This window comes from Pseudopipra pipra, chromosome 12, assembly GCF_036250125.1.
Source record: "Pseudopipra pipra isolate bDixPip1 chromosome 12, bDixPip1.hap1, whole genome shotgun sequence".
Taxonomy (NCBI): Eukaryota; Metazoa; Chordata; class Aves; order Passeriformes; family Pipridae; genus Pseudopipra; species Pseudopipra pipra.
The window spans coordinates 13819687-13847013 of NC_087560.1; the positions used below are offsets into that span (position 1 = coordinate 13819687).

General features: G+C 46.8%; 1 protein-coding gene across 3 annotated transcripts in view; it reads left to right on the forward strand.

Moving 5' to 3' along the window:
* NTRK3 (neurotrophic receptor tyrosine kinase 3) overlaps positions 1-27327 on the forward strand; it is a 222978-nt gene that overhangs the window by 90931 nt on the left and 104720 nt on the right. For all 3 annotated transcript variants that reach the window (XM_064669020.1, XM_064669022.1, XM_064669021.1), the window contains one exon: positions 24967-25155. In XM_064669020.1, the coding sequence (XP_064525090.1) occupies positions 24967-25155 (189 nt within the window). The remainder of the gene's footprint in view (positions 1-24966; positions 25156-27327) is intronic.

The window sequence follows — 27327 nt, forward strand, 5'->3', positions numbered from 1 at the left end:
GCAAACTGACCTAGGTTTTGTAAGTTCAAAGATGTGTCGTGTTGCAGCCCCTGTGAGTTTGGGGAGTTTTTCTCCCCAAAGTGCTTCAGACTGTGATGAAGGTTGAGCATCCCTGATCAGGCAGCCTGTGGTGGGGTATGTCTCATCCCGAGGGAAAGAGGCATTAGTCAAAATGCAGCCTGGAAGGGGTGAGAGCAAATTTGTAAAACACTCTGCCTGATGCCTTTTGGACAGAATTCAGAGAAGAGCAACTAAAATGATTAAGGTCCTGCAGGGAATGTATTGTAAGAAAAGATTAAGAGAAAGAAAAGCTAAATACATAAAATATTGCTAGACCAGAGTGAAGGGAAGTGATCCCCAGCGGTGCATATTTAGAAGACTTGAACAATGATGAGCTAAAAAGGCTATTTAAGATGCTGGAAGGAAAACATGGGGTGTATAGAATCAATTAAGCAATCAAAAACCTGTGGGTTGCATATCTAGATCCCTTTTCCAAAGGAAAGAGGCTTTTCCCTCTTTGAATCATGGAAGAGACTCTGAAATGGATGCCTCAGCCTTTGGAAACTTTTGAGTTGGGCTGAGGGGGGCAGATGGCATGGCTCACCCCATGGCATGTGGGTGGAGGTGTTCTCACTGACGTCCTTGCGTGGTGGGATGAGGGTATGGAAACCTCTGGCCAAGTTAGGCTTCTGCTTTCTCCTTAGTGTGGAGGGGTGGCTGGGCATCCCCCTCACCCTGGACTGCCTTTTTCCCTCCCTGCTGCTGTGCCAGTGCACGAAATAGCAACCTGGAAAGTGTGATAGGGACGACTGGCTGCAGTCTCCCTGCCTTGACTGATTAATTAACTCTTCAGATTAATTTCCTTTCTGATTACTGCTTGATTAATTCCTCCTAACTCTGTGAGACCTCCTCACCACTTAATCCTCTTTATAAGCCCTCAGAGTGCGATGCTTGAAGTAAACATCAAACAATAAAAAAAAAAAAGCAAACACTCTGAAATGCAAACACAACACCACTGCCAGCAGGACCCCTTCCTGTGCCAGGACTCAGCACCCCTGGGCTGCCCCTTGGCACTGCACCCCAAAGGCTCTCCCCACTCCCCTCTCCTATGAGCCCTAGTTTTCACATCGTTTCTCCACCGTGTCTGTAGCAAATTGCACAATTTCACTTGTTGAGCCTGATAATTAGTGACAATATCCCGGTAATTTGCAAAGGGGGCAGGAGGAGGGAGCTGTGCTCGGCTGTGTTCAGCAGCAGGAGAGGAGGGTTTTTTTCTCATTGCTTATTTAAAGGGAGCATCTGAACTCACGAAGCAGCTTTTGGTGTATGCAAGGGCACAAAATACTGTGCTGGGCATCAGGGCTTGTGCTGTCTCACTGCTCAGACCTCTGGTGTGGGGCAGGTCCGAGAGGCCACCAGCTCAGAGGAGAGGTGTGCTGGGTGAGGAGGACACCAATTTGCAGATGCCCAGCAATGCAGGTGAAGGCAATGGACTCAGAGGGAGAGGGGTGATCAGGCCTTGAGTCTGAACAGAATCCACATGCAGAAGGCAGCAATCCTGATCATGCTGGGGATTTTTAATTTCATTATAATTTTTTCCCCTCTCTTTCTGGGCATCTATTCCCAAAGGCCTCTAGATGCTTTAATAAAATAGAAGTAAAAACATAACTTATTATAAGGAAAGAAATGTAGCCAAATGAATCCCCAGACAGGAACAAAAGCTTTTCCCAATCTTCCTTGCACTCAGAACCCAACGCTTACCCCTGGGAAATGTAATAGTTCAAGAGCAACAGCACTTTCTTGGACATTGTTTTTGAGGAATGTTTTGTGGTTGGAAACAAAGCTGTAGTATGCACCAGCTAAGTCCTAGTGAATTTGTTCTTGTGACCTCAGCTGCAATGGACACAGAAGAATATTTTGCACCCAAGAGCCAAGCTTTCTTTTTGTTTTGATGCTGTACAGCATGTGTCATCCATAAACGTGACCTAAACTAATGAATTTGGCTGAATTTGAACTAGCAAGTGGAAGAAAATGAGAAAGATGGTGTGTGGATAGAGGGACAGGGTATGATTTATTTTTGTGTTGACAGTCAACATAAGCAGCTCTTGGAGGTTTTTGGAACTGATGCTGTTCCCAGCCTGCAGCCTTTGCTGTTTGTGCTGCCCTGTGCTCCCTGGTGTAACACCACAGTCATGATATTTGAATCTGTCTTTAGATCTGTTGGAACCAAATTACTCTGGTGAAGGAGATTGAGCTGCACACAGAGAATCTGCTGTTCTTGTATACACAGCTTTAAGCACAGCCCTCCAACATTACCATGGTGCAGTGCACAGAGCAGGCAGGCTGCAGCCAGTAATCTTTGGCCATGAAGTCACTTGGGCCTGAGCTTGTTTTTCTTTATGTCACTGCCTCTAAAAAATATTCATCTTGGCTGCGCGAACCATGTTCTAGGTGGCATATGACAAATTACAGCTGTGCTCTGCTGCCTTAGCTTGCACAAGTCTGCAACCTAATGTGGAGTTCCTTTTTGTCCAGTGTCCCAGCTCCTGAATTGCAGGAACAGGTTAATGGTCCATTCTGGTTGTTTCCGAACTTCTGTGATGATATTCCTGCTCTGCTGGGATGGGGTGAGGAAGGGGGGGAGTCATTGCTATAGCCTGCATCCTTGGGAGTTGGCAGCACCAGAGCTGTGCATGGCTGAGGTTTCTGGCCTGGGAAGTCCCATGTCCAAGCAAATGCAGGTGAAGGTGGATTAGAAAACCTGAATTGGGCCCCTAGCCTTGCAGCTGACCCAGGTTTCAAGCCTCCCTCTCACCCATGTGTAGTGAAAGCAAAGGCCACCTACAGTCCCTAAAAAGTTCCCTGTTTTCTGTGTACCGGAGGTGCTACCATGGCCTGGGCAGGGATTATTCTTATGTCTGAGATCTGCAGAAACCTCTTTTTGTGTATCAGTAGACAAGGTCCTGCATGTGTGATTTTATATGTTTGTCACATTGTTAATTGTGAAAAATATTCCCTTTATTTGCCTCTTAATATCTACTATTAAAGTTTTACTGCTGGCCAATCTCCAATTCCTACAAAGAATGGGGGAGAGTAAATTGGAATCTTTGATCTCCTTTGCTCTACTTCCTTTGTCCTTGCATCATCTTTAAGGCCATATTTCCTCAGCCACAAAAAAGTCAATATGAAAGTAAGAGGGCAGGGGGAAAAAAAAAGCAGAAATTATTTTTGTTGTGGTGAAGGGAGCATGCATACCAGCAGCAGTAGGAGCCTGGCATCAAAAAATCGTGTCTCTGATCAGAAGCATTGGCGGTTGCATGAGAAGGGGGGACTGTTTTCTCCTCACACCTGAAATGCCTGCTGTTTGTCAGACTTGGAAAGAGGGAGGATATTTGTGGGGCAGCTGTACAGGTCCAGGTCAATACAGGATTGAGGTTGTGCCTGTGGACGTGCTGCTGTTGAAAATAGGCAGAACCTCCTCCTATGGTTTCAAATCCATTTGAAACCTTGGCATCACCTTGGTATCATCCCGTCAGATGGGTTTGTGATGAGTCATGAACTGAGTCCAGAGTTGTTGAGCCCTTTGGAGGTGCAGCATCTCTGTCATGGTCAGAGCTTCCCAGGACAGGGCCAGTTCCCCCAGGCTGGCAGGAAAGCAATGCTCTCTCCATCTGTCATTCCTGGAGGATGACAGAGTAGCTCTGGGGTCACCTTTGGACCTTGTCCCATGGCTCGTTCCACACTTGGCACACTCCTCATTACTGCATGAGGAGCTTAACAGGGTTTCAGCCTGTCCTAAATCATGGCAAGCATAAAGCCTGCAAGAAGGCAGCTAATCGTTGTGAAGTTCCCCAACAGTTTGTCTGGTCTGAAGGTGTTGTCTGGATCAGAGGAAATTAACTTCTGAAAAAGGGAAAAAGGGAAAAAATATATTCTTACTATATCCTGAAAATCTAGCCAGAAGCAGCCAGAGCAGGACTTGATGGAGCAGCGCTGGCACACTTTTTTGGTTTCCTACGCAGCTTGGAAACAGGAGCAAGAGAGAGCTGAAAGGCAGATTTGCAAAGAAGGTGCTAAGTCTGGGAGAGAGGGGAAATAGCAGACCAAAAAGAATGGATGGATTTCTAGCTCATGCAGAGGATCCAGATATGCACATAAATTATTGTTGAGGGATGAAACTGTACTTTTAAAAGACGTTGCTGCCAAAAATCAACAGAAAAGGTGCTTTGGTGCCGAAGGAAATTTCTCATTTTGCAAGGTGACCAGAGGGCAAATGCACAATCCTTTGGGTACCGCATTGTATCAGAGCCTCCTGCCATGCACCCCCCTCCCTCCATCCCTCGCCCTCGGACCACTTCACCTCTGTAAAGATGACTTAGCACATGAAGGATGGGGAGGGATTGGATCCTAATCAGATCATTACTGCAGCTGTGAGGGAATATAATTTTCCATCCACAAACCATCACATCTTTCAGCATCTTCTTTATTTATTTCTAAATAACATATATATATATATATATATTCTTTTTTTCCCCCTATGTGATCAAAAATGAAATCACTCTGTGTAAAAGGCAAGAAGAGATGTAAGCCAGGTTTAGATAGCGTGGAAAATGCTCTTCTCTTCAGAACCAAACCCGTGCAAAGATCCCAGATGATTTGAAATCTAGTGCTGAGACAGACACACACATAAACATCTTCACTGCCAACCAAATAATGTTCTGTTGTGTCCAGAATCCAGATACTGGACTTGTCTGTTTAGCACAGAGGGCTTGTGTGGCCACAAGCTACAGAACAGAAGGGATGGGAAGAAGTGAATCTATAGAAAAAAATCCTAAATGCATCAAATCCCAACACCATTGCTACTGTAGCAGTACGGCTTAAGACGTGTATTGCACATTCAGCATCAGCTCTAGCACTGGGTTTGGGCCAGTGGTCTGCAGTGTTCCAGATGTCAGTGAGATACTTAAGAGGGACTCAGGGAAGGTGATGGTTTATGACCAGAAGGTGCAACAGGAACCTTGAGCACCTGTAGGGCTCCTTGAGTTATGACAAAGAGTAAAGCCTTTGATAGGTGTGTTGGCCTCCTGTTCTTCACGTCTGTTAAATCATGGCTTCCAGCCATGGTTGACTTTTGCTTAAGTCTGTACCGATAGAGATGCTGGCACTGGAGAGTCTCAGTCCCCAGATATCAGCTCTCTGAGGGATGTGGGCTGGTTTGTTTGGCTCTCTTGTGCCTCTGATTTGCAGGTAATCCCTGTGTGGTTTCATCAGCTGTCCCGGAAAACATTTTAGCTGCAATATTGTACTAGTTCCATAAATAGAAGATAAAAACTGTATTTATGGCTGAGGAACATTGTGTGGTGTGATTTGTAGTTTTGATGAAACAGTTGAAGCATGACACGTGCAACCTTTTAGGAGACAGTGGGGTGCTACTATAACCTAGTTTTGGAGAAAAACTCTGATTTCCCACACAGACTCAGAAAAGAAAGTTTTGATGTGATGCTGGAGAAACTCTAGAGCAGCCAAAACTTGGCAGAACCCTTTTTTTAGGAGTCCACAGGTGGAAAAGATCTCCACAAGGTCTGCTAGTATGTGACTAGGCATAAACCACAACTAGGACCACAATTGCATGGATCATCTGCAGTGGCAAGTTGTTGATACAGATTGATTCAAGGGACCTGCTCTTAACAGCCCTGCATAGCTCAGCATGCAGCTTTTGGGGTGGAAACTGTAGTCTCTTATGCATAAGTCTTGCTCTGCTGGCAATAAGTTCACAGGCTGTGGGTTAGCTTTGGCTATCAAACCATGGGATCTTCTCTGTGGAAGCCTGTGTGCAAAGAGCTGTGCATGTGTGTGTATTGTAAGTGTGTTGGAAGGGCACTGTCCTGCTAATGGAAATATGGATTTCTGTGTCTTAAGGCATCAGCTAGACAAGGTTATGGTTTTGTTTGTGTGTTTTCAGAGGGTTGGAGGAAGAGGCTGGAGCAGGGAGATCCTGCTGGGTGGCTTAAGAGTGCTCTGCCTACATAAAGCTATCTCAGCAACATCACCGTTCCCCACTTGAAATGCTAAATTATTCTTCTCCTCTCTTGTGCGATTGTTTTATGTGCTTTTCTCAGCAAAATCAATCAAGAATTGATAATTTATAAGCTCTTATTTGCATTTTTCACTCTTCAAGGGGAAAGAAGAGAAGGATAAAGCAGAAGGTACTGCTACAAGTAAAGGAGTGGGAGGGATGCAGAGCTAAGCACCATCTCCCTTGTCTGTGGGGTCTGAGGGTGCTGATTTCTCATGCTGGTGAGGGGGTTGGTCTCTGCTGCTGACTCCTTAAGGATCTGCCCTTGCTGCCCACTGAAGGAATGATGATATAAGAAGTGTTGATATGAGGTGTGAGCTTGCCTGTAGGGAAAAACAGGGGCTCAACCTTGAGAGGTGCCAGGCATGGTCATCCCCAGCAAAGTTATATGAGCATGGGCGAGAGCAGAGCATTGCCAGGTTTGTGCATTCCTGTGTTTACAGAGTGCCATGAAAAGAGAGAGATTCGACTAGGCAGGTAGAAGGAGAAAGCTGGGTCAGCTGCCATCCCAGCTTACTCCGAAAAAGAAATACCCTGTGGCAGCATATTCCACACTTCTAAGCTTGAACCCTGCCTGCTGTCACACACATCCCCACGCATGCAGGGATGAGTCCTCCTGCCTGCCCACCTTCCCACAGCCACTGCTGCCCTGTGGGCACGTGTCCCATCTCCATCCTACCCCACCAACCCCACATGATCCTCCCTGAACTGCAGTGAGGACGTGGGAGGAAGGAGCCATGTCCCCTGGGAACTGCCCTACTTGGGGAATTTTGTGGAAGAAAGCAGCGCTATTGTCTTAAAATAGAGACAAATATTACAACTTTGTAGAAAGATAAATAGAATAAGTGAGAGACTGCTTAGAAAAATAAATGGATAAATACTTTGATACTGTAAATAATTATGTAGACATATGGGTGCATAACCAGTCCATAGACATGGATGATATCAGGATGCTTTTGCAGAATAGGAAATACACAGTAGTTATATTGCCCTGATCTTGCTCTGAACTATTTGTCCCCTTCACTGATCCTCCTGCCAGGCAGTCATTTGCATGGTGAGCTGCTGCTTTTTCTTGTGAAGGTTTGATTGCCAGTCTGTACTCTACAGATTTCCAACATTGCATCTCCAATTGGAGAACAGGTTTGGAAGAAAGAACTTAATAAAGTCAGGAAAATCCATTATGAAAATGGCCCAACTTGGACCTGCCTCCAGTTTTGCTCCTGTGGGTTTCTGATCCAGCATGATGAGGGGAGCTGAGCTGTGGGTAACACAGGTATGGATGAAACAGCTTCAGCAGCTGTTTGTGCCCCTCCAGTGCTCAGGTGCTTGCTGGATGCAGTGACATCTGTTTCGCTGCCTCTACTGCCTAGTGGGGTTTCATCCTTGAGCAAATTATGTAGAAATGCAAAACAAAGCCTCAGAGTGGACTGTTGACAACCTTTCTTTGTAGGATGTTAAGAATTTTATTCAAATAGTCTGTATTTGTCCTGGGTTTTTCAAACTATGCTTTGGATAATTTGGCTGGGAAGGTCTGGAGACCTGGCTGGCTCCCAATGCTTTCATGTTATAGCTATTCCTGCCTCAGCTTTCGGCTCTTATTTTTCCACTCACGACCTGAAGCAGGAGTACAGTAGTTGCTTAAATGGAGAGATGTGAGATTCTTGTGGTTTCCTAGAAAGACTTGGGTGTTCAACTTGTCTTTAGAAATGGCAGAAGTTGGTGTGGGTGATGCTGCTTCTGAGCAATTCTGTCTTCTTTCCAGCAAAATGACCCTTTGTCTGCTCTGGATTCCCAGTATAACCAACACTGATCTATCCCACTTGACTCAGTCTCTTGGAAAATAGATGTTATCAGATGGGTCAATAGGTGATACAAAGTGTAGCCTGCAGTGTGTTGAGTGATTCTGACTGGTTGCAATTTAGGCAGTGGTATGGTTTGGTAAATGAATTTGTTGTGTATCAGTCTCTTCTTGTACAAGAAACTTTCCATTCTCACCCACTGATGCCCATTTTAAAGGAAAGCCAGCAAGATTTTGTTACTGTTTTACCAGCCACCTGCTTATTAGCAGGGAGGGCCAAGACTCGACCACACTATTGAGAACAGAGTCTACTCCCACCTTCAAAGTTCAGAGTAAAGGGTGAAAAATACTCCTGATTCCCGCTTTCCAAGCCTTCCTCTGACAGGCTACTGGCAAAGATATGTTATTTCATCACACTACCAGAGACTGCACTGAGAGCTTTGTTAAATATAGCAGAGCCATGCAACACCCTCATGTGCCGGACGTTCAGTCTGTTCCTTGCTGTGTGCTGAGCGAGGAAAGTGGTGAAGCAGCTTGCTCTTCCACTGTTTGGCAGAAACTTGCTATCTTTGTAGTCCTTGTAGGGGCTGGACAGCATGCATCCATGCCCTGGTGAAGATTCCTCTCAGCCATGGGAGCAAAGACTGGGCTGATTCATTTGGGAATGACCAGAAGATGGGTTTTCTCTATGGTGCCCTCAGATGGGCACTGCAGGAGTCTGTCTGGATCCACATCTTAGTTTATGTGGGTCCTTTGGCCATTGTCATTAGAAAATACGCTTTTGAAGAACTCGGTGTTTCCAACGATATATCCTGGGGGTCTTTTGGTCCCATTTTTTCATGACTCCTCCCCCAACATCCCACCCTTCTCCAAACTCTCATTGTGGCACAGCTGCAGATGAAAAGAGCAGCTCCCTGCACTGCCACTAATGGAGCTGCAGATTGATAGCTCCTGGTTGTAGAAACACTTGTCAGGGGCTTGACAAGCTGCTCAAGATTGCCTGATGTTGCAGGGTGGAGAGAGGGAGCCGGTGAACTCTGTGCTTGTGCTTTATGGCCCTCCTGGTGAGACTGGTAGGCAGCCTGGCATAGCAACTGCTCAGGGCATTTACTAAGAGATTTATGAATTTGTAATTTTCAGAAGCCCTGAAGCAAAGGTGTCTTTAATTAAATTTTGATTCTCTCCCCTCTTCACCACTCCCCTGCCTTCCCCTTCCCTATTCTCGTCCCTGCCTGTGGTTTGTTTACTGAGACCCAGCAAAGCTTTCGGAGAGCAGGTAGGAGTCTGTGAGTATAGCCAGGAGGAGCAGAGGATGGTAAAACAAACAAGCAGATGGTGGATATGATAAAGCAGCCCCCAGACACTCTGCCAAGCTCAGAGAGGGCTCTACAATGCAGTTCAAGGGTCCCACAGTAAGAGCTTCCTGCATCCCTCTGCTCCGGACACGGACTTGGCAAGGTGACCGAGAGACTGATGGCCAAGCTGTGCTCCTCAGCTCTCATTTGCCAGGTGCTCGAATCCTGGCATTGTTTAGGGCTACCTGGAGAGTAGGGGTGCTGGGGAGGAGACAGCCTTATGCTACTCTGTGTTGCCCTGTTGCCTCTGACATGCACATGCAGCCATCGATCTCCGAGTGGTGGTTCTCTCCAGAGGGGGAGCATATGAACTAAAGGAAAGCAGGTAGCTCCCAGATATTATTATTATTTTGGGTTCTTTTGAAAGAAAGTTCTAGAAGAATAAAATGAGAAATTGGGGTCCCTCAGGAGATGCTGCCTTGGTGTTGCCTAGAACTTCCCCCTTCGCCAGTCTTATTTTGTGATCCTTCCCCAGCCACTGATTCAGTGGCAGTGTCCTTACCCAGCCAAGCGATGTCAGCCCTGTGAATAGATTTCTATCAACCCACTCATCCCTAAAGAGCTGTAGTTAAAAGGCTCTGGAGACATAATTGTGTCTGCGTAACAGCAGCAATGATTTCCTTGAGAGGTAGGATGAAAAGTGGCTCCATTCCACTACTTCTGCAGAGACTTGATAGCTGCTTCTAGGAAGGGGCTTGGTTGTGGTCCAGGAGCCCCCCCCACCACAACTTTCCCTCTCTTGTGCTGCTTTCCAGCTGCATGCTTGTGCTGTCTGCACACTCGAGCCGTGGTCTGCAGGGGTTACCAGTCTAATGGGTGCCTCCAGGCAGGTGAATTTGGGAGTGGGTTTGGCAGGATCTGCTGCAGGATGCTCTGGCAGCCTGAAGTGGGCTTTGTGCAAGGTGCACTTGGCCTGATGTTTGGCAAACATGCGCTGCTCCCAACTAGAAAGCCAACAGCCTTGTGTAAGATATTTATTCCCCCCCCTCCATTGACATGCTGTGGGTGAGGATGATGTTTATTCCATTTACTCTTTCCTGCTCCCTTGATGGTGCAGATGGAGAAGTCACTCGACCTCCACGAGTCTTCAGGTCTGGCTTCCCAGTGTGGATGTGTTGTTGTGTCACTTGTTGTGAGCTACAAAGCTGCCAAGCAAGGGATGTGTTTTGGGGGCATGAGGTGTGGAGCAGGGAGACAGCACTTAGTCATGGAGGTAAATGCTGAACGCCCCATCTTTCTCTGCCCTCATGGCTCACAGGCTAATGTGAGGCAGCTTCCCTCCCACCTGCCTTTGGGATTTTGATGAAATAGCTTGGGAGAAAATGTGAAATATGTGTAGGGAGACAGGGATTTGGCTGGTGATGCCTCTTATACTCTCATGCTTTAAAAGCTGGTGACTGAGGTTGCAAGAATCAGCAGAATCAAAAAAAGACTCTGAAGATCATTCCTTAATGTCCCTTAATATTGCCAGGCCATAACTTGTGCCAGTCATGCCCAGGACAACTGTTGTGATGCCCAAGCCATTGCATCCAATCAAAAGTCCTTTTTGGTGTGTTTTCCCCCTTCTTCATACCTCTGTCCTGGCAAGAGGAACATGCTTGTTTTTGTTCCCCTGCCTCCAGGGCTGGCATCACGTTCAGGTGCTGTTGGTCTCACATGGAGCTTCATATGACTTGTCCCCATTCCCCAACCACCCACTGCAATGTGTCCATCTGGTTGACTCCCACCCTTTGTTTTTTTTCCAAGGCTGCTCTGTTTCATTGGTGTCTTCCAGCCAGAAGCCAGTGTCTCGGTTATCTCCTGATGTTGTCGAAAACAGATCTGGGAGTGATTCCTCTTGAGGGAGCTGGGAGATGAGATGTGCTCTGCCCCAACCCCCACACTCACGTTGGGCACCAGCTGTTTGTTTCTCAAACAGAATCATTAGATGCTGCATTTCTGCTTATTTTAATTGATGATTTAGACTCTTGGTGCAGAAAAACCGGTCTTGAAAGGCATTAGTGTTGGGCTGATGGGGGGGCCAAGTCTTTCTAGCTGGGCACTGGAGGACTTGTAGAGCAGGGAGGCACTGGGAGGTATGAGGCAAGCTCCTTGCAAGGTCTGTGGAACAAGTCTCACCCCAGGACTTCCAGCCAGTGACGAGGTGACAGGTGATGCATTTATGAGCATCTGTATTGAGATGCGAGTGGTGTTCCTCGCTGACCTCGGATGGGAGCCACGTCCACGCCTGTGGCTCACTGGTGAGGAGGGGAGTGTGCTGTGCTCTTTAGAAAGGGAAATTTCCCCAGGCCTTGGAGGAATTAATTATTTTACATGCTGGACTCTTGCCTTCTGACAGATTCATCTGAATTACAGATTAACTGTCAGTGTGGGGACAGAGGAAGCCATTTCAATGAATAGCTCTCTAATTTATTAAAGGGGTTGTTTGGGCTGGTGAATCGGCAATGCAGCAAGTCTCTGAGCAGGAAAATGTTTTCTGTCCTTCTCCACGTCTCCCAGCCTTTTATTCTCCACTTGTTTTATCTCCCTGTTCACAGGATCCCTCTCAATACTGATGAGGGTCCTAGCAAGGCCAGTGGAAACCCCAAACCTGCAACACTTTACAAATGAGCTGTCAGCCACCAAAAAGCTCTAATTTCAGAGCATTTCTCTAGGGACCACTTCTGTGACTTTTAAACAAAACCATTACTTTTATGACCAAGGACTATAAATTTTGGAGAAAGGCATAACAACCTGGAAAACACCAGTGTATCAATGTAACAGTAAGTATTAGTTGAGCCAAAAAACATCGGTTCCTTTCCAATCAGTTCTGACTGGAGAACGTTAAGGGTTTCCCTTTACTCTGTAAGTCTACAGAGGTTTTGTAAAAACCTGCAAAACCTCATTTCTTGTTGATTCTAGGGCTTGCAGCAAAGCTTAACACACCCAGCAAACTGTTATTGATGTGAGCATCATGGGCTGGAGTGTATGAAGGCTGCCCAAACCCCAACCCTTCTTCCTCTCCCAGTTACTCAGCATGAAGGAAAAAAGATTTGTTTATTTGTTCATGGATATTTCTGACATGGACTTCATACTCCAGAAGAGTCTCGTAATATTACGGGAGCAGATTCAGGATTTAAACCATTATAAAAGTTAAATAAGTTTTGATTCTGTAAGCAACACACTATTTATTTTGGGATAGAATAAATCTGAAAGACTGATATCACTGCTGGAGATCATCTCAAGGAGGGCTGTGGAGGTGAAAAAAAAAGGGCATTTACTTTTTGAGAAGCAGAAGTTTTAAATTTTCATTACCCTTATGCATGAACAGACGCAAACTATGACTGCAAGGATTTTTTATTATTTTTTGACCATGTAAGGATTTATCTTTTGGCCTGGAAGCAAACATCATGAGTCTGATTTTAAGATTGGGTCTACAAATTTGCACCCTGAGCAAGTGCAGCTGCTTGCTTGCTGGCAGGGACTGGGCACGTGAGGTGTCTTCTGGAAGTGAACTCATTGGCATCTGCAGCCCTGATGGCAGCTCAATGTTTTCATAAAAATCCCATTTAAAAACACAAAGGTCAAAAGTTGACCAAAAAAACAACAACCGAACGTTATTTTTGTTTGAAAAATTACAAGTGCTGTTAATTACTGCATGAGAACCAGATGGTACTAGCCAGTTTAGTTTCATGGTCCAAGCAGGATCTTGAAAGAAAACCAAGAAGAAAAACACAGAGCAAAGACAAAACATGTGTTGTGCCAGGTACTTTACATTTTGAGCACGCCCTCCATTTGAAACCTCTAAGCAATGAAGAGTAAGGCATTCATTTATTTTTTTTAACATCTGATTTTCTTTTTTAGCTTGACAGAATATTAAACCAAAATAAGGAGGCCTGAAAATTAATGTCCTGCAATGACTGCAAAAATCCTTCGTTGTCTTGGGAGTCTCATAAATTGGATATTTGGAGAGGGGATGTGCAGCTCCCTGGGCTTGGAGGGACTCCGGTTACCACTGGAGAAAATAAACCACCTCGGTGCAGGGGCGGCTGGGCTCCAGGGAGAAGGAGCTGGTGTCAGCACGAAGTGATGTGGCTGGAAGATAGCCTCGTCAGGCTAATTGATCTGGAGCCTTTGCCTTTCCTGCCAGGGCTGCCTGTCTCCTTACCCATAATCCCCACTTCTTTGATGGCCTGTCAGGAATATGAGACTTGGCCCAGTTTTACATCTATCCAATAACATTATGAAATTGATAGTGACACTTCCATTGGCACTAATTTCAGTTAGAGATTGGAGCCAGAGGACAAGCGTTTTGCTCTCATGGCGGCTAAGCTTTCCAAGTAGATCAAGATGACCCAAGACTGATCTTGCAGCGGCCAAGGCATGGGAAGGGAAGTGGAGGGAGGGGGATCAAGGTGGCTGGTGGACACGGAGCTAATGAGAAACATGCCTAATTCTTGCCCTCAGCCTGTGATTGTCCTGGCTGGTGGGAATTGTATTCTGCTGCTGCTGGCAGGGCTTTTGCTCCATGGATGGTGTTTCTTAGGCAGCATTGGGCACCAGTCTCTGCAAAGGTCAGGAAAAGCCTCAGGCAGGAGGGCAATAGTGGTCCCAGCTGTTGACTTTCAGACCTTCAGTAGCTCTCACTGTTTTAAGTGTTTTCTGGCACAGTCACAGGCTCCTGCAGCATCATGCTCTTGGCTCAGGTCAGTGATCCAGCACCAGGCTGGACATGCTGGTGGTGGAGCTGCCAAAAGACCCCTCAGCAAATATCATTGGTGGCCCTCTTGCACTAGGAGAGCTCCACACTGAGCTGGTTAGATAACACTTCCCAAAGCTTTCACCCAGTGCTGGCCACAGTGTTGAAAGTGATGTAGTTGCCACAGCCTTGATCCAGGCCACGTGCGTGTTCTTTGCAGGCTGAATTGCAGAATAGATGTAGGTGTAGCTTATCCCCATACCTGGAAGTGTTCAAGGACAGGTTGGATAGGCCCTTAGCAACCTGGTCTAGTGGAAGGTGTCCCTGCCCGTGGTGGGAGGTCAGAGCTAGATGGACTTTAAGATCCCTTCTCATCCAAACCATTCTGTGGTTCTATGATTAAACTAGTTCTGCTTTCCTCTCCATCTGGCAGCTATTCAGCCAAGGCCTTGTTTTGAGATGGGGGAGAACATAGCCTCGGTGCTGAGCTGGAGTTTGCAGAAGATGACCCCTTGATACTGCCTGCCTTGTCACGCAGCCCTTTCCCCATTCTCACACTGCATTTGCATGTTCGCCAAAGGAAAGGGTCAGGGAGAGTGTTTATCAGTTTGTCACAGTCTCCCTCTGCAGTGGCTGGAGGCCAGGAGAGAGGATAAAAAGCCTTGGGCTGATGATAAATTGGAAATGCAGAAAGGAAATGTGTCTGCTCAGTGCTGAGCTGTCCGTCCTGCTCCCGGCGTGGGTCTTTGGTGTCACTCATCCTCTGGATGGTGCTCATGAGGAGGTAAAATGCCATCAGGGCCACCTGTGCTAAATCCAGCTATGGGGTCCTGAGGGCGTGGGGAAAGCGGACGGTGCTGCTGCCTTTCCCATGTCCCTGTGTCAGTGGGGCTGTCCCCTTGGTGTGCTTGGCAGCAGATCTGGGCATGCCTGGGTGCCTATCAATGCTGAGCAAGCTGCCATCCATGGTGAAAGGGTGTGAGCAGGGGAGCATCTCCCTTTTAACAAGTGCTAACACTGCCCAAGGCTCAGCAATCGCATGTTAGTGCTGCTCTTGTGCGGCTGAGGCACGTTGTTTGGGAGACCTTTTGGCACCTCCTACATGGAGCAGGGGCAGAGCTGAGGTTTGGATCTGCAGATCCTGAAGCTTGTCACTGGAGGGGCTGAGAGTGAGGAAGTGACTGCAAACGCCTGGGCTGGGGGGTGCAGAGGTGCTGGAACCTCCTGTAGACAAGCTGTAGGAAACGCTGCAGTATATAAAGTGAACAGAAGAGATTAGAAAGCTGATATGATGTTATTCCGATTGATTTTGCTGTTGTATTTATACCTGGAGGTAAAGAGCAGACATACTGGAAATCAATTGGCCCCGTGCTCTTCCCCACTCTCTCTGCAGCGCCGTTTGAATGAAATGCTTATATCATTTTTACGGTGTGTCTGTGATAGGGATGAGTGAGCCAAGAGATTAATAGGCGCTGCTGAGGCCGTTGCCCAGTCATTGCCTGGCTCTTGTCTTGTAAAGCCTGCGCTGCTCCAGAGTTCAAGGTGCCCCTGATGTGACAGCTTGGTGACTTTGTTTGGAACAAAACAAGAGGCATATGTAGTCAAGAGGAAGAATGGGGAAACAAGGCGATTGGCAATAAGCAGATGATTTGGGGCAGGCAGGATGGTGCCCAACTCTGGAGCTGGGGGCTGGGTGTAGAGGAATGATGGAGACCTGGGGGGAAGAAAATTATGTTTTGGCTTCAAATGGAGCTGATCCCATATGAGAGATGGAAATGATGGCCTTGTGCATTGAAGATAAAGCAACAGAAATATCATTTTCATGTATCATAGCACTTCCAGTACCCCACAGCCAGCCATCCTGCCCTGCCAATCCTTTCTGGACCTTGACATTGGGGCTGGGGCAGAAGGGCTGCAGTGGGGCCATACAGGGAGATTGGCCATGCACAGATGCTGCATTCTCGGGTGCCCCTGCTCACTCTTCCTGCCCTATCCAGGTGCGTGTTTCTCTGCTGCTGCTGGCTCTGCCATGCCAAGATGCAATCACAGGAGGTTTCTCTGCAAGGTTGGATATTTGGTTCTACTGGCTCCTCCTCACACCCCACAGGGAGCATGCATACCCAGCAGTGGAAAAAATTGGCTTGTTATCAGCAGATGGGGTAAGCTAGGTGGGAGGAATTGTGGAAGGTGACTGAGGATGGTCTGAATGCCAGCACCAGCATTGACAGACTAAATACTATCTCCTTTCCTGCAGTGGCCCTTGAATAGAACAGACTTTTCTTCCTCTCCTGTTGCCTGCACTATTTGCTAGTTCTTTCACCTGATCTCAGGTGAGATCAGACCGTTTCTTCTTGGCAAAGGAACTGACTTCTCAGTATACATATGTTATTACGTGGGGGAAGGCATTGGCTTTTCGATCCCTCAGGAGTCAGCAGATTCCTGGATTCCAGCAGGATCTAAAATATTCTCCTGGTTACACTGTGGCCTGTTTGGAGTCCCTTTGCTGGTTAGACACAGTTTCTGAGTCGAAGTCGTTTGCCAACACTGGGCTGGAAGCTTTATGCCTAGATGTAAAAATTCCTGCCTTGCCTTCCTATGGCTGCTGACTGGCTTTGCTGTCACACATGGCTCTGGCTTGTCAGATCCTACCCTTTTTAATTATCAGATTGTATCACCGTTTTTACTGTAAGCATTTTCTGTTTCTTGTTCTGCTGGATTTATGCATTTGTGCCGTCATAAGCATTGACTTTATATTTTATATGATTTGATCTTAATGTTTCCATCCCTAAGTGTGAGTACTTAGAGGATTGGTGTCTAAGCTCAATAAATAAGCTTGGGGAAGAGTGGGAAAGCAAAGGACATGGGAGGAGTGAGGGAGGTTTGGACATCCTCTACACCAGATGGGGTTGGAGCGATGCTTCAAATGGGAATGCCAGGGTGACTGGAGACTGAAAAGGGTGAAGGGAGGATTAACAGGGCCCTCCACAAGAGCTGCCTACTCCCCACTGCAATCACCTGAAAAAAATCAGAGAAGGAAGGAAATGTCAATATATAAAGAGGGAAAGGGGCTTTTGTAAATGGCAGTATTTTGGCAGAATGTTGCATCAGGAAAGAAAGTGCTTTGAGGATTGCCTGTTTAGGGATCGCCCACTGACAACAGATCTGACAGCTTTTTTTCTTTATGTGATAATGGATCTGCCATGTATAAAGGGTGGAAGTGGGGGAAGAGCCATGTGTCCAACCCAAGTGGTGGTGGGTGCAGAGATCCTGGGCCTGTCCCTCACTTCCTTTTACCTCAGAGTTCACAGGGATCTTCATCTTGAAATTATCAGGGCCTCAAAATGATCATCTCATTAAGGAGAAGGGAAACTGTATTGCTGCTTCGCTGTTTTCTCTTGCCTTTGTTGTTGGAGGGGCTGGAAGCTGAGGATTTGGAATACACCCCTTTGAGAGCTCAGATTTGTGTTCTTGATGTCTTCATCTGCTTGCAAAGCTCAAGGATTTGACTTTTTATTTGCACTGTTTCCCCAAAAAGCTGATGGAGGAGACTGTGGCCAATGGGCTGTGTCAGAGAAGGGATTGTCACCTTCAGAGGCTCCCTAGGCAGCCACAGTGGGGTGTGAGCAAGGGCTGGACTGTACAGGTCAGCCCCTGCAGCAATGCCCTCCAGATCCCTTGGCATGATGTGGGGATAACTCAGGGTGAATTTGGGACATGGAGATGAAATTAAGCTTTATGGGTGTGGGAAATGCTGCTTGGACATGGTTGAGATGGTGGTGACAAAGCAGGCGCTGAGAGCTGGAATTAGGGGGCATCTCCGGACAAAGCCCAGTGTTCTGTACGAGTGAGGGGTCTACTGCAGGTCAGGGGAAGAGATGCCACATGATGGACCATCCTGTGGTTGGGATTGGTGACTCTGGGGACGAGAAGTGGCTGCTTCCCATTGTAGGAGGGCAGGGAACAAGCTGGAGCCCACGGCAGACTGGCTCCAAACAGGGCCCGCGTAGGCACCAAGCGCTGCCTTGGCCCCGTGCCCACATCTGCCAATAAAAATTAAGAAATTGATTTCCTTTTGTTTGCCTGAAAGGACGAGGCTCTCTTTATGAGACAGTAAATGCAATCTTGCTCTGAGCATGGCTGGATTTTTAATTGTATTTGTTGTGCTTTCACTCATTGTTTTATGAGTTTCAGTTCCCCTCCTTCCTGGTGCAGAGATCAGCCCTGGGGGGTGGTTTGATTTCAGCTGAACAAAAGGTTGGAAATTTTTTAAAGTTTATTCTAAAGTTGTTTGTTTTCCTGATAAGCTGAAGTTTGAGGTTATTTTTCCGTCCGTGTGTATGTGTGTGCATAGCTCTGAGTTGTTAAGCTGGGCTGAGAGATCTGGCCTTGGAATTATCTACTTGCCAGTTGGTGATATGACCCTTTGAAGAACAGCATTTAAGATTATGATTGGGGAAATGTGGAAGTGCCAACAGGGGTTTGGAGTCGGAGGAGAAAGGGATTTTATATACAATATATATTGGAGCTTAATGAGGTCTGCTTCAGTGCTTGCTATACAATGCATGGTGACCCACTTTACTAGGAGAGCATTTTTTTTGCTAGTTATGGGTCATATACAGTTCCTAATTAAGTAGGTTAATTATATGACTCCTTTATATTACAAAGGAGAATGGAGATGGCACAATTAGCTCTTGCAGTGATCATTTTTGATCAAAAAATGATGTTCTGCACGACAGCTCCCAGAGACATGGGTGGTGAGAGGGGATTGCCCTGCAGCCTTGAGCACTTGCCTCACTATTCTCTGCCTCAGCAAACTTGGTTTCTGTCCTGAGCACGTGGCCTGGGATGTGGATGAAGCTGTCCTTTCTGAAACCACGCTGGAGAGACCATGGCCCCATCCTGGTCCAGTGCTGTGCCCACAGTGCCTCTGATGCTGCCCAAACCTGGTCTGCAGTGCTGGAGAGGTCTCTGCTTGGAGTTTCTTTGGAAGCATCAGAAAGGGAAGACGCTGAGGGCTTTTTGGTCACAGGTGAAAAGTGCTGCAGCCTGTGAGGGCTCTGAGCAGCATCATTCTCTGTAGCTAAACTCTCCTTGAAAGAAATTTCTTTAACCTTTCCCTTCCCAGCCTGGCAGTGGTTGAGCCCCTGCAACATCACTGGGTTATCTGTTCCAGATAAACCCAACCAGCTGTACCGCCAGGCATTAGGGAGAACATTCAAACTCTAATCTCCCTCAGTGCAATTTAAACCTATTATTTCTTGTTTTATCCCCAGTGGATGTGGAGAACAGCTATTATATTTCTCTTTGCTGCAACCTTTTACATATTTGAAGGCTGTTATCACGTGTCCCTTCAGTCTTCTACTCTCAACACAAAGCATAATTCTTTCAGTTTTCCCTTAGAGGTCATGTTTTCTCCACCTTCAATCATTTTTGTTGCTTTGGAGAGGCTACTGTGATGCCAAACTGGAGTTTTTGTTGTTTCTTTACCTGTTTGCCTTGGGGCATTTATTATGTTATGGATGTGTATGAAGTGACCATTATCTTCTCTAGTCCGTGGTTATTTATAAAGTACCCTATATTCCTGAGCCTATGTTTTATTATAAAGTATAGCTCTTAGCCTTGATAAATAATTTACCATTATGATATGATCTCACAAACAGGGGTCCCTAAGCTATTTATTATTTGCTTTATTTTTCATAAGTAACAAGTCGTCCGTGTAGCACTGTGAATGAACTAGGAGATTCACTGACAGGGACTGAAAGCTGTATCCTATTCACAAAGCTTCCAGATAAACAAGGAGGTGAAGGTAAACACCGAGCCAAACTCCAGTTTAGCCATAGGGAACAATGCTGAATAGAGAATGACAGATTTTTCTGAAAAGCAGATATCTGGGGGTAATCTGTAGGAGTATATACAGAGATATTACCAGGATGGATGCAAAGTGGGAAGAAGAGTTGAGACATTGCTGGGATGGATGGAGAGACTGAGGGAGAAAAGAGGGTGGAAATGAGACTGGGAATAGTGGTGTTTGAGTGAGGTGTCTTTCTCAGGAAAGAGGACTCGGCTGTAGAGAAGATGTGGGAGGGAAGGCAGAACAGCACTGCTGCCTGTGACATTTCCAAAAGTATAATTTTCAAGCTGCCTCGCTGCTCTTTGGATAGTATCAGATTAATATGATCCTAATTCTCTGGTCATTGTGGTTGACTCTCCCACTGGCTGGCAGAGGCTGTAGTGCTGGGCTGGACCAGGGGCTGCCTGCTTCTTCACTCAGGGGTAGCCCTGGGCAGCTCTAATATCTCCTCAGCCTTTCCCCATAGAGAAAGGGAGTGATGGAGTGCCTTCATCGCTGTTGCTGACAGTGCTTCCTTGTCAGGAAAACTGCATGGAGCTGGTGAGGAGAACAGCTCAACTCTGTCCTTGCAGACAGTGTGGATGCTGCTGGCTGACGAGACTCCTGCTTGGAAGGAAGGAGAGCCATGGGAGAGCCTTTCAGAGTATAGATGCAACATGTTCAGTGCTCAGAATGGACACAGACTTCTTAAAGTATTAACAAATAGGCTCTTTTTATAGTTAATATCGATGGTATGTTTGTCCATAGCAGAGGCCGAGTTATTCACAGAAACAGCCACTGCATCACTGTTCAGAAAAGCTCCAAAGTATTTTATATAATGTTTTAAGATCACAGGATAGTACGTTAGGAATTACCCCAAGTTACCCTTGACTATTATTCTGCATTTTTACTGTACCAAACTGTCTTCTTTTCTATATCTCTCTGCCCATTTCCCTGTCAAATGGAAAGTAAACCTAAATCTTAAAATCTGTACTCTCCCTTTCTTTTGCTTCATTTTTTCCCTTTAACCTTACCTGGAAAATGTACTGGTGAAACCAGTGGGAATTCTTCCAAATAAAGCCATAAATCAGCATTATACGTCAGAAAACTCAACCTCTTCGTCTACTTAACAGCAAAAAATATGTACTATTGCCAAGATAGATTTAAAGTCTGGGTAGCTGCTTTATTCCCAGGAGTTGCTAATGGCAGTGTATATTTTGAGTCAGAGCAATAGTCACACCTATAAAAGTGATCAGTGACTGCTTGATATCCATGATGTTTTCTAAGTTTGTCTCAGGCTTGTGCAGTGAGTCCAGCACTCACCTGACTCTAAGAGTGGCAACAGAGTGGCTGTGGGCTTAGAGGGAACTGGATCTCGGCCGTGACCAGCCAGAAGAGATGGGAATGAGAGAAGGAAAGTGATAGAGAGCCATGACTGTGCTGTAGGAATTAATGTTGTCCAGATTTCTACTTACCACACCCCTCTCCTAAAAAAAAAAAAAAAATTAATAGGAGAAACTTAGAGAAGTCCACAACTGAAAATTATGTCTTTTTTCAAATTATGTTCTGTGGAGGATATTGGGATGAATTGGCTGAATAGCATGTTCTAGTCCATGTCAGGTCAGGGCCTACTGTCATCAGAAATGTTTTGGAAAGCCAGAAACCTAGTGCAGCATGTCCATTGTGTGTGTTCCTTAGGACTCTGGAGAATGGGATTTTTTTTTTTTCTAGACCTGGAAATACATCTGGAGGCAAGAAATTGTCCCTGTATTATTGCAGGGGTAGAATATCCTTTCTGAGGTGCTCTATCCCTGTGGTGTCAGGACTGTCACTGGAAGTTCTTGAGGTTTCCCACTTTTGCAGAAGTGGGAAGGGGTTGAGGTAGTCATGAAGCATCAGAGTTCAGCTATGAGGCTTTTGAGGGTTGGTAGGTCTTGTGCATGGATAAGCTTGTCAGCATTGACTTGAGCTGGATGACTGAGAGGCTGAGTCCATTTATGGGACCCAATGTTCATTGGGAAATGGGAGTGCACCCTGTGGATCAACTGAGACATGGTTACCGCACAGATCTTGGATGGATTTGGGGCATGAAACTAAGGATAACACATGTAGAAAGTCCTCCTAAAAAGTAAGCCACAGAAAAAAAACCACGGAGCATAAAGAAGGTCAGACTCTGGATCTCTTTATTGGCAAAGAAATGACCATTGGAACAATGACTAATAGATGTTTGCTGTGTTAGTTTCACAAGTACCCAACCTCGATTATGCCCTACTCTTTTAGACATAGCCATGTCCTGCTAACCTGCTTGTGCTAGAGGGGCACTGCCATGATCTGTGTTCCTTAAAAATTAGGAGGTGCTGTGCAAGCAAGAACAGCAAGGGAAAAGTGATATCAGGGCTTTGTGAGGCCCTGAGGACCATGTCCTCAGCAGGGTCTGTGTCAGCCTGGTGTATGTCCTGTGGTTGGTTACAAATCCTAATGCTGCAGGAGATGTCCTCTTTGCCCCTTGCCACAAAGGTGTGATTTCTGCTCTCAGAGCAGAGGACAATGAATATTTTGTTCGCATAAAATCATAGAATTTGGGTTAGAAGGGACCTTAAAGATCAACTAGTCCAAGCCCCCTGCCATGAGCAGAAGCACCTTCCATGAGACCAGTCTGCTCAAAGTGTCATCCAGCCTGGCCATCACTCACTAGAGGGGCCTTTCACATCCCATTGCCTAATGAAGTACCTTTCTTTTGAAGCAACACCTTGGCTGCTTAGGAAAAGCTGTAAGTTAGCCTCTCACATTGCTCCACTGCAAGGGAGATCTTTATGTTCTTTTCTAAAATTTTTTACACTAGTCTATACCAGCTGATATTTTTATGACTTGTTTTTTGAACTGCACCTTAAATGTAGAGCTTTCCACTTCCCACCACAGCTGGGCCAGCCAGTGGTGCAGGGTAGGGACGAAGAGATGTGCACACCACACAAAACCCACTCCTCCTGGTTTGCCTGCAAAGAATTGTCATCGCAAAAGAACAAAAGTAATTCAAACCAAAATTGCCTGTTCACTTTTTGTGTGTGCAGAAATGCAGTGTGCATAGTCCCAACACAGGCATCTTGCGACAAGAGCTGAATTTTGCCTTTGCATCTCGAAAGCTGGAAGTCACATGGGCCCAAGGAGTAACATTAAAAAAGCCAGAACCTGCCAAAAGGAATTCACAATAAAGGGAGAGACTTTTTCTCCTCGTGACTAAAACACCTGTCACAGCTGCCAGGACTCTGCTAATTACACAATAACTTCATTATATCCCACTTGGAAGAACAAACAATACTTGAAGCTCCAAAAATGAGCAGCCTTTAGACGAGATTAATGCAGGCAGAACGACTGCATGGAGCCCCATCCTCCCAGTAGCTCCAGAGAGTAAAATGGCTTGAAGACTCCCCTTTTCTTTGCTAGTGCTACATAATAAAGTAATTGTGCAATTAGAAGTAGATTCCTGATGGGAGATGAGCATTTTCTATGCAACATAGGTAAAAGGTTGGCTTCTCTGCATAGGTTTGATACCTCAATGCAGCATCTCTGCTCCTTTGTACTTGAGCTTCTGGCAGCTCCTGATAGCATCCACACAGGAGAAAAGGAGCATCACTAGTTGAGTGTGGTTCTCTTCCCATGTGAATATATTAAGGAGGTCTCATGGAGAATTTCACTGTGGTCTCTACTTTGTCCAACAGTAATGCAGCAAGAATGGCTGCAACATGGATTAGAGGGTCTAAAAACAAAATAAACTATAAGCCCAAAATTGAAATACAGCTGAATGTTGTGAAATATCTCTGTGAAGGAAGCAGGTCTTGGCTCTCAGATATGGATGCTCTTTCCTTCATCACTTCTTTTCACCTAAGGGAAGCAGCCTGCTGTTGGTTAGGGCAAGATCAGAGTTGTTACTCTTGGGCACAGACATTTAGTGTAAGAAATCATGGCTGGAGCAGGAGTCTGAAGGAGCTGGAACATGGTTGCTGGACCTCTGCAGGACAGAGATCAATGTGGGTGCACTTGGGCACACTGGTGCTTCGGGGACCTTCTCCATGGAGGTAGAGAAGGATGCATAAGTGGGTGCTGGAGGACTGGGGGAAGGCATGTGGACCGTGCTGAGGGCTCCTTGTTCACAGAGCCGCAACTTCAAGACATTGCACGGGGGTCAGTGCAGAGGGACCACTTTGAGCTATCCACCAAGTCCCTCTCTCAGCCTGGTGGGGATTGATAACAGGTCCCATGACTAAGCAACAGATGGGGAATTGGGAGTTAAGACATACTTGAGATGGTGGCAGATGAATTAGGCGAGACAAGGAGCGGGGAGTCTTCTGGGTTTATTGCAGCTCAGCCTAAAGGTTGTGGCACTGCCTTCTCCATATCTTGCTGGGGGCTCTCTTCTCTGCCATCCTTGGGTGCCTGTGGCCTCCAAGGGATGCCAGCGTGGCAGAGGGGTCCTCCTTTGGGAAACTGCCTCTGTGCCCTTGCTCCAGTGAGAGCAATTAATGCAGACCAGAGAGGCTGTAGAGGAGTGAGTCTTCCATTGCTCCCATCTTGGGGGTCATGCCTCATTTTCTTGCCTGTTTGATGGTGTTGTCAACTTTTGGGGGTCAGGAGGGTAAGAGGGAGGTGTTGCCAGTTGTGGTGATGGTGGTGGGAGGCAGCATGAGCTGAGCAGGATCTGCTCTAGTGCATTGTGGGTCCCTGTAGGTATCAGCCTGACTGAAGGGCTCTGTGTGCCCAGGTGAAACTGGAAGAGGGGAAACAATATGGGCAACACGTTGGGCAACAGAAATGGCATGAATATGGTTTTGGGGTGAAATAACTCTTTGGGGGTGATGTTTCTCTAGTCTAAGCTTGGTCATAATTCTGACAGGATATACAGACATCACAGTGACTGATTTCTCTTGTGACAGCCCTAGGAGAGGACTTTGTAGATGACTCACCTTTGATGTGGTGTCACCTGTAGCTACTTAACCCTTCAAGATCGTTAATCTGGTATCCCAAAGCCAGGAAAGAAAACTTGTAGCATCTTCCCTGCCCTGTGAGCTGCCTGGAGAAATTAGCCCTGGGGATGGGACAACTGCCAGGACTGCTAAGACAGGCATCCTGTCCAGGAGCAGGTGCCAACCTGCAGCAATCCCTACCTGCGTGGTCAGCAGGTCTGGTCAGCCCTTTCCCCCTGTTGTACCTGACAGGTGTGTGTGCTGTTTGCAGGTCCCGTGGCAGTGATCAGCGGAGAGGAGGATTCAGCCAGTCCTCTCCACCACATCAACCATGGCATCACGACACCCTCATCCCTGGATGCTGGCCCGGACACAGTGGTGATCGGCATGACCCGCATTCCCGTCATCGAGAACCCCCAGTACTTCCGACAAGGTCACAACTGCCACAAGCCAGACACGTGTGAGTGCCCGATCCGGAGCCCCCCGTGAGGATCAAGGGATGGGCTGGGGGGATGGGGGGAAGGAGGACGAGGAGGAAGAGGTTAAGAGGATGAGGAAGAAGAGAAGGAGGTTTTTGAGGAGAGTGGGTCTTGGTATGGTCCAGAAACCAAAGTGAATCTCAGGTCTCAGAAATCACAACATACATGTAGATGCTTCCAGAGAAGACTTTCCACTCTCACCTTCACCTCCCTTCACCCTCCCTCCGCCACCCACCCGTCACCTTCCCCCCTTGCCTGAAAGTGCCATTCCAAGCCAGGCTCTTCCTCATCAGCTCCAAGCATGAGGTCCCAGGTGTGAGCAAGAGCCACCTGAGAGCATGGGGATGGACATGACCCGTGCTTGGCTGGGGAAAAGACCTGCCTCCCCTTCCTCCTCCAGCAGTTTCCCAGTCATAGGGCTGCCTCTTTGGCTCCCCAGTGGGCCAGGGAGAAGCTCAGGACTCGTGTACATAGGTGGGGCAGATGTGTGGAGATATCTTTATCTCCAGGGGTTTTAGATGCTGGATGTCTTGTTTTCATGGGCTTCTGTAAAGCTTTTACACCTTTCCTGTATAAGTCTGGGTCATGAACTGAGCTCATTAGACTAGCAGGTGGTGATCAAATGGTCCTCTCCAGTTTGTCTTTCTAAATTCTGAGTATAAAAGAAAAGTGCTGTGTAAAAGGATGCTTTTCTGGGAGTCCTGCACCACTTCCCACGTGAGTGGTGGGATGCAGCCCTCCCCAGCATGTGGCTCACAGGTGGTAGTTGAGCTCTCCCAGGCCTCTTGCCAGCTCTGAGATGCAAGCCAAGCAATGCAGGGGTTTGGGTAACATTCTTCTCTTATTATTGCTCATCCTTTTAGTGTGTCTTGGTTCCGGGTAGAACTGGAGAAATAAAAGGCTTGGGAAAAAAAAAATGGTGAATAAGCCTCAACTTGGGCTAACTGTGGCTTAACCAGAAGCAGGGAGTGCTGCGCTGGCCACCCCTGTTCATCCCATGGCTTCTGCTGACTCATGGGTGTAGGAGACATAACTCAGCTCTTGGAAACAGGGAGAAGGCTGATTTCCCAACCTGTGGGAACCCATTTGGCATTAAGTGCTCAGTAGGAGCACACTGCTCCTGTTCTCCACTCCTCTCTCAGGGGAAGGGGAGCTGCAGCTGCTGTTCCCTGGGAGGTGTCCGTGGGGCAGCCCCTGCTGTGTACCCTCCTGGGTCCTGCTGGCTTGTGCCCAAGCCCATATCACCGCCCTTCACTTGCCAGAGTGATGGGATGTACTCAGTGCCTGGCTTTCCCCTTGATTTTCATTTTAATGTGCTAAATTTGGTCTGTTTGTAGGGAGGGGAGGATGAGGGCGGTGATTAGGCAGGAGCAGAGAAGCTGAATGTAGCGTGTTTTTTCTGTGCTGTTAATTATATATTTTACATTTCTTATAGCACCTCATCTCAAAATGATTTACAAACTCTGATGGCTTGGGAGGGGGGGCTCCCCCGCTTTACTTTTTTTTCCTTTCCCTTCTGTGCTGTCTCAAATCTCTTTAATCTATGTGCCGACCATTTCAAGACGTGGGTGCTGTTGAGGCTGTGCAGTGGCAGAGCTTAAACCTCAAAGGATTAAGTTTTGCTCTGAGTCTTTGCCCCGTGGGGTTTGTCAGAGCTGTGTAGGTTGCAGAGGAAGTTGCTCACAGCGGGATTTGGTCCACGAAGATGCTTGGCATGGCATCTGGAGGTGCTTCTCCTGTGGAAGGTGCCACAGGAGGGAATGCTTCAGGTTTTTCAGGGCTACAGGGTAGTGTGGCTGAAACCAGACCCCACAACAGTGGCACTCCCTTTGGGTAATAACAAGAGGCAAACCACAGCTGGATGTTGGCAGGCTGAATGCCCTAATTTTTTTAGATTTCTTTGTCATTCATGGGGCAAAATCCAGGCCTTCAGCCCTCAGGTAGAGTTGAATTTGGTGTGTGCTTTGTGTTTTAGTCCCCAAGACTTGTCTTGGACAAAATTTCTGACTTCACTGGTGGCTTTGCTTGAGGCTGGAAAGTTTCATAATTCACCTTTTAAATTAACCATGCTTTGGGGAGCTTTTGCTGTAAGGGGTTTGTTTGATCTGATGTGCTCTACTCAACTTAAGCCTGAGCTGGAGAATATTTGTTGC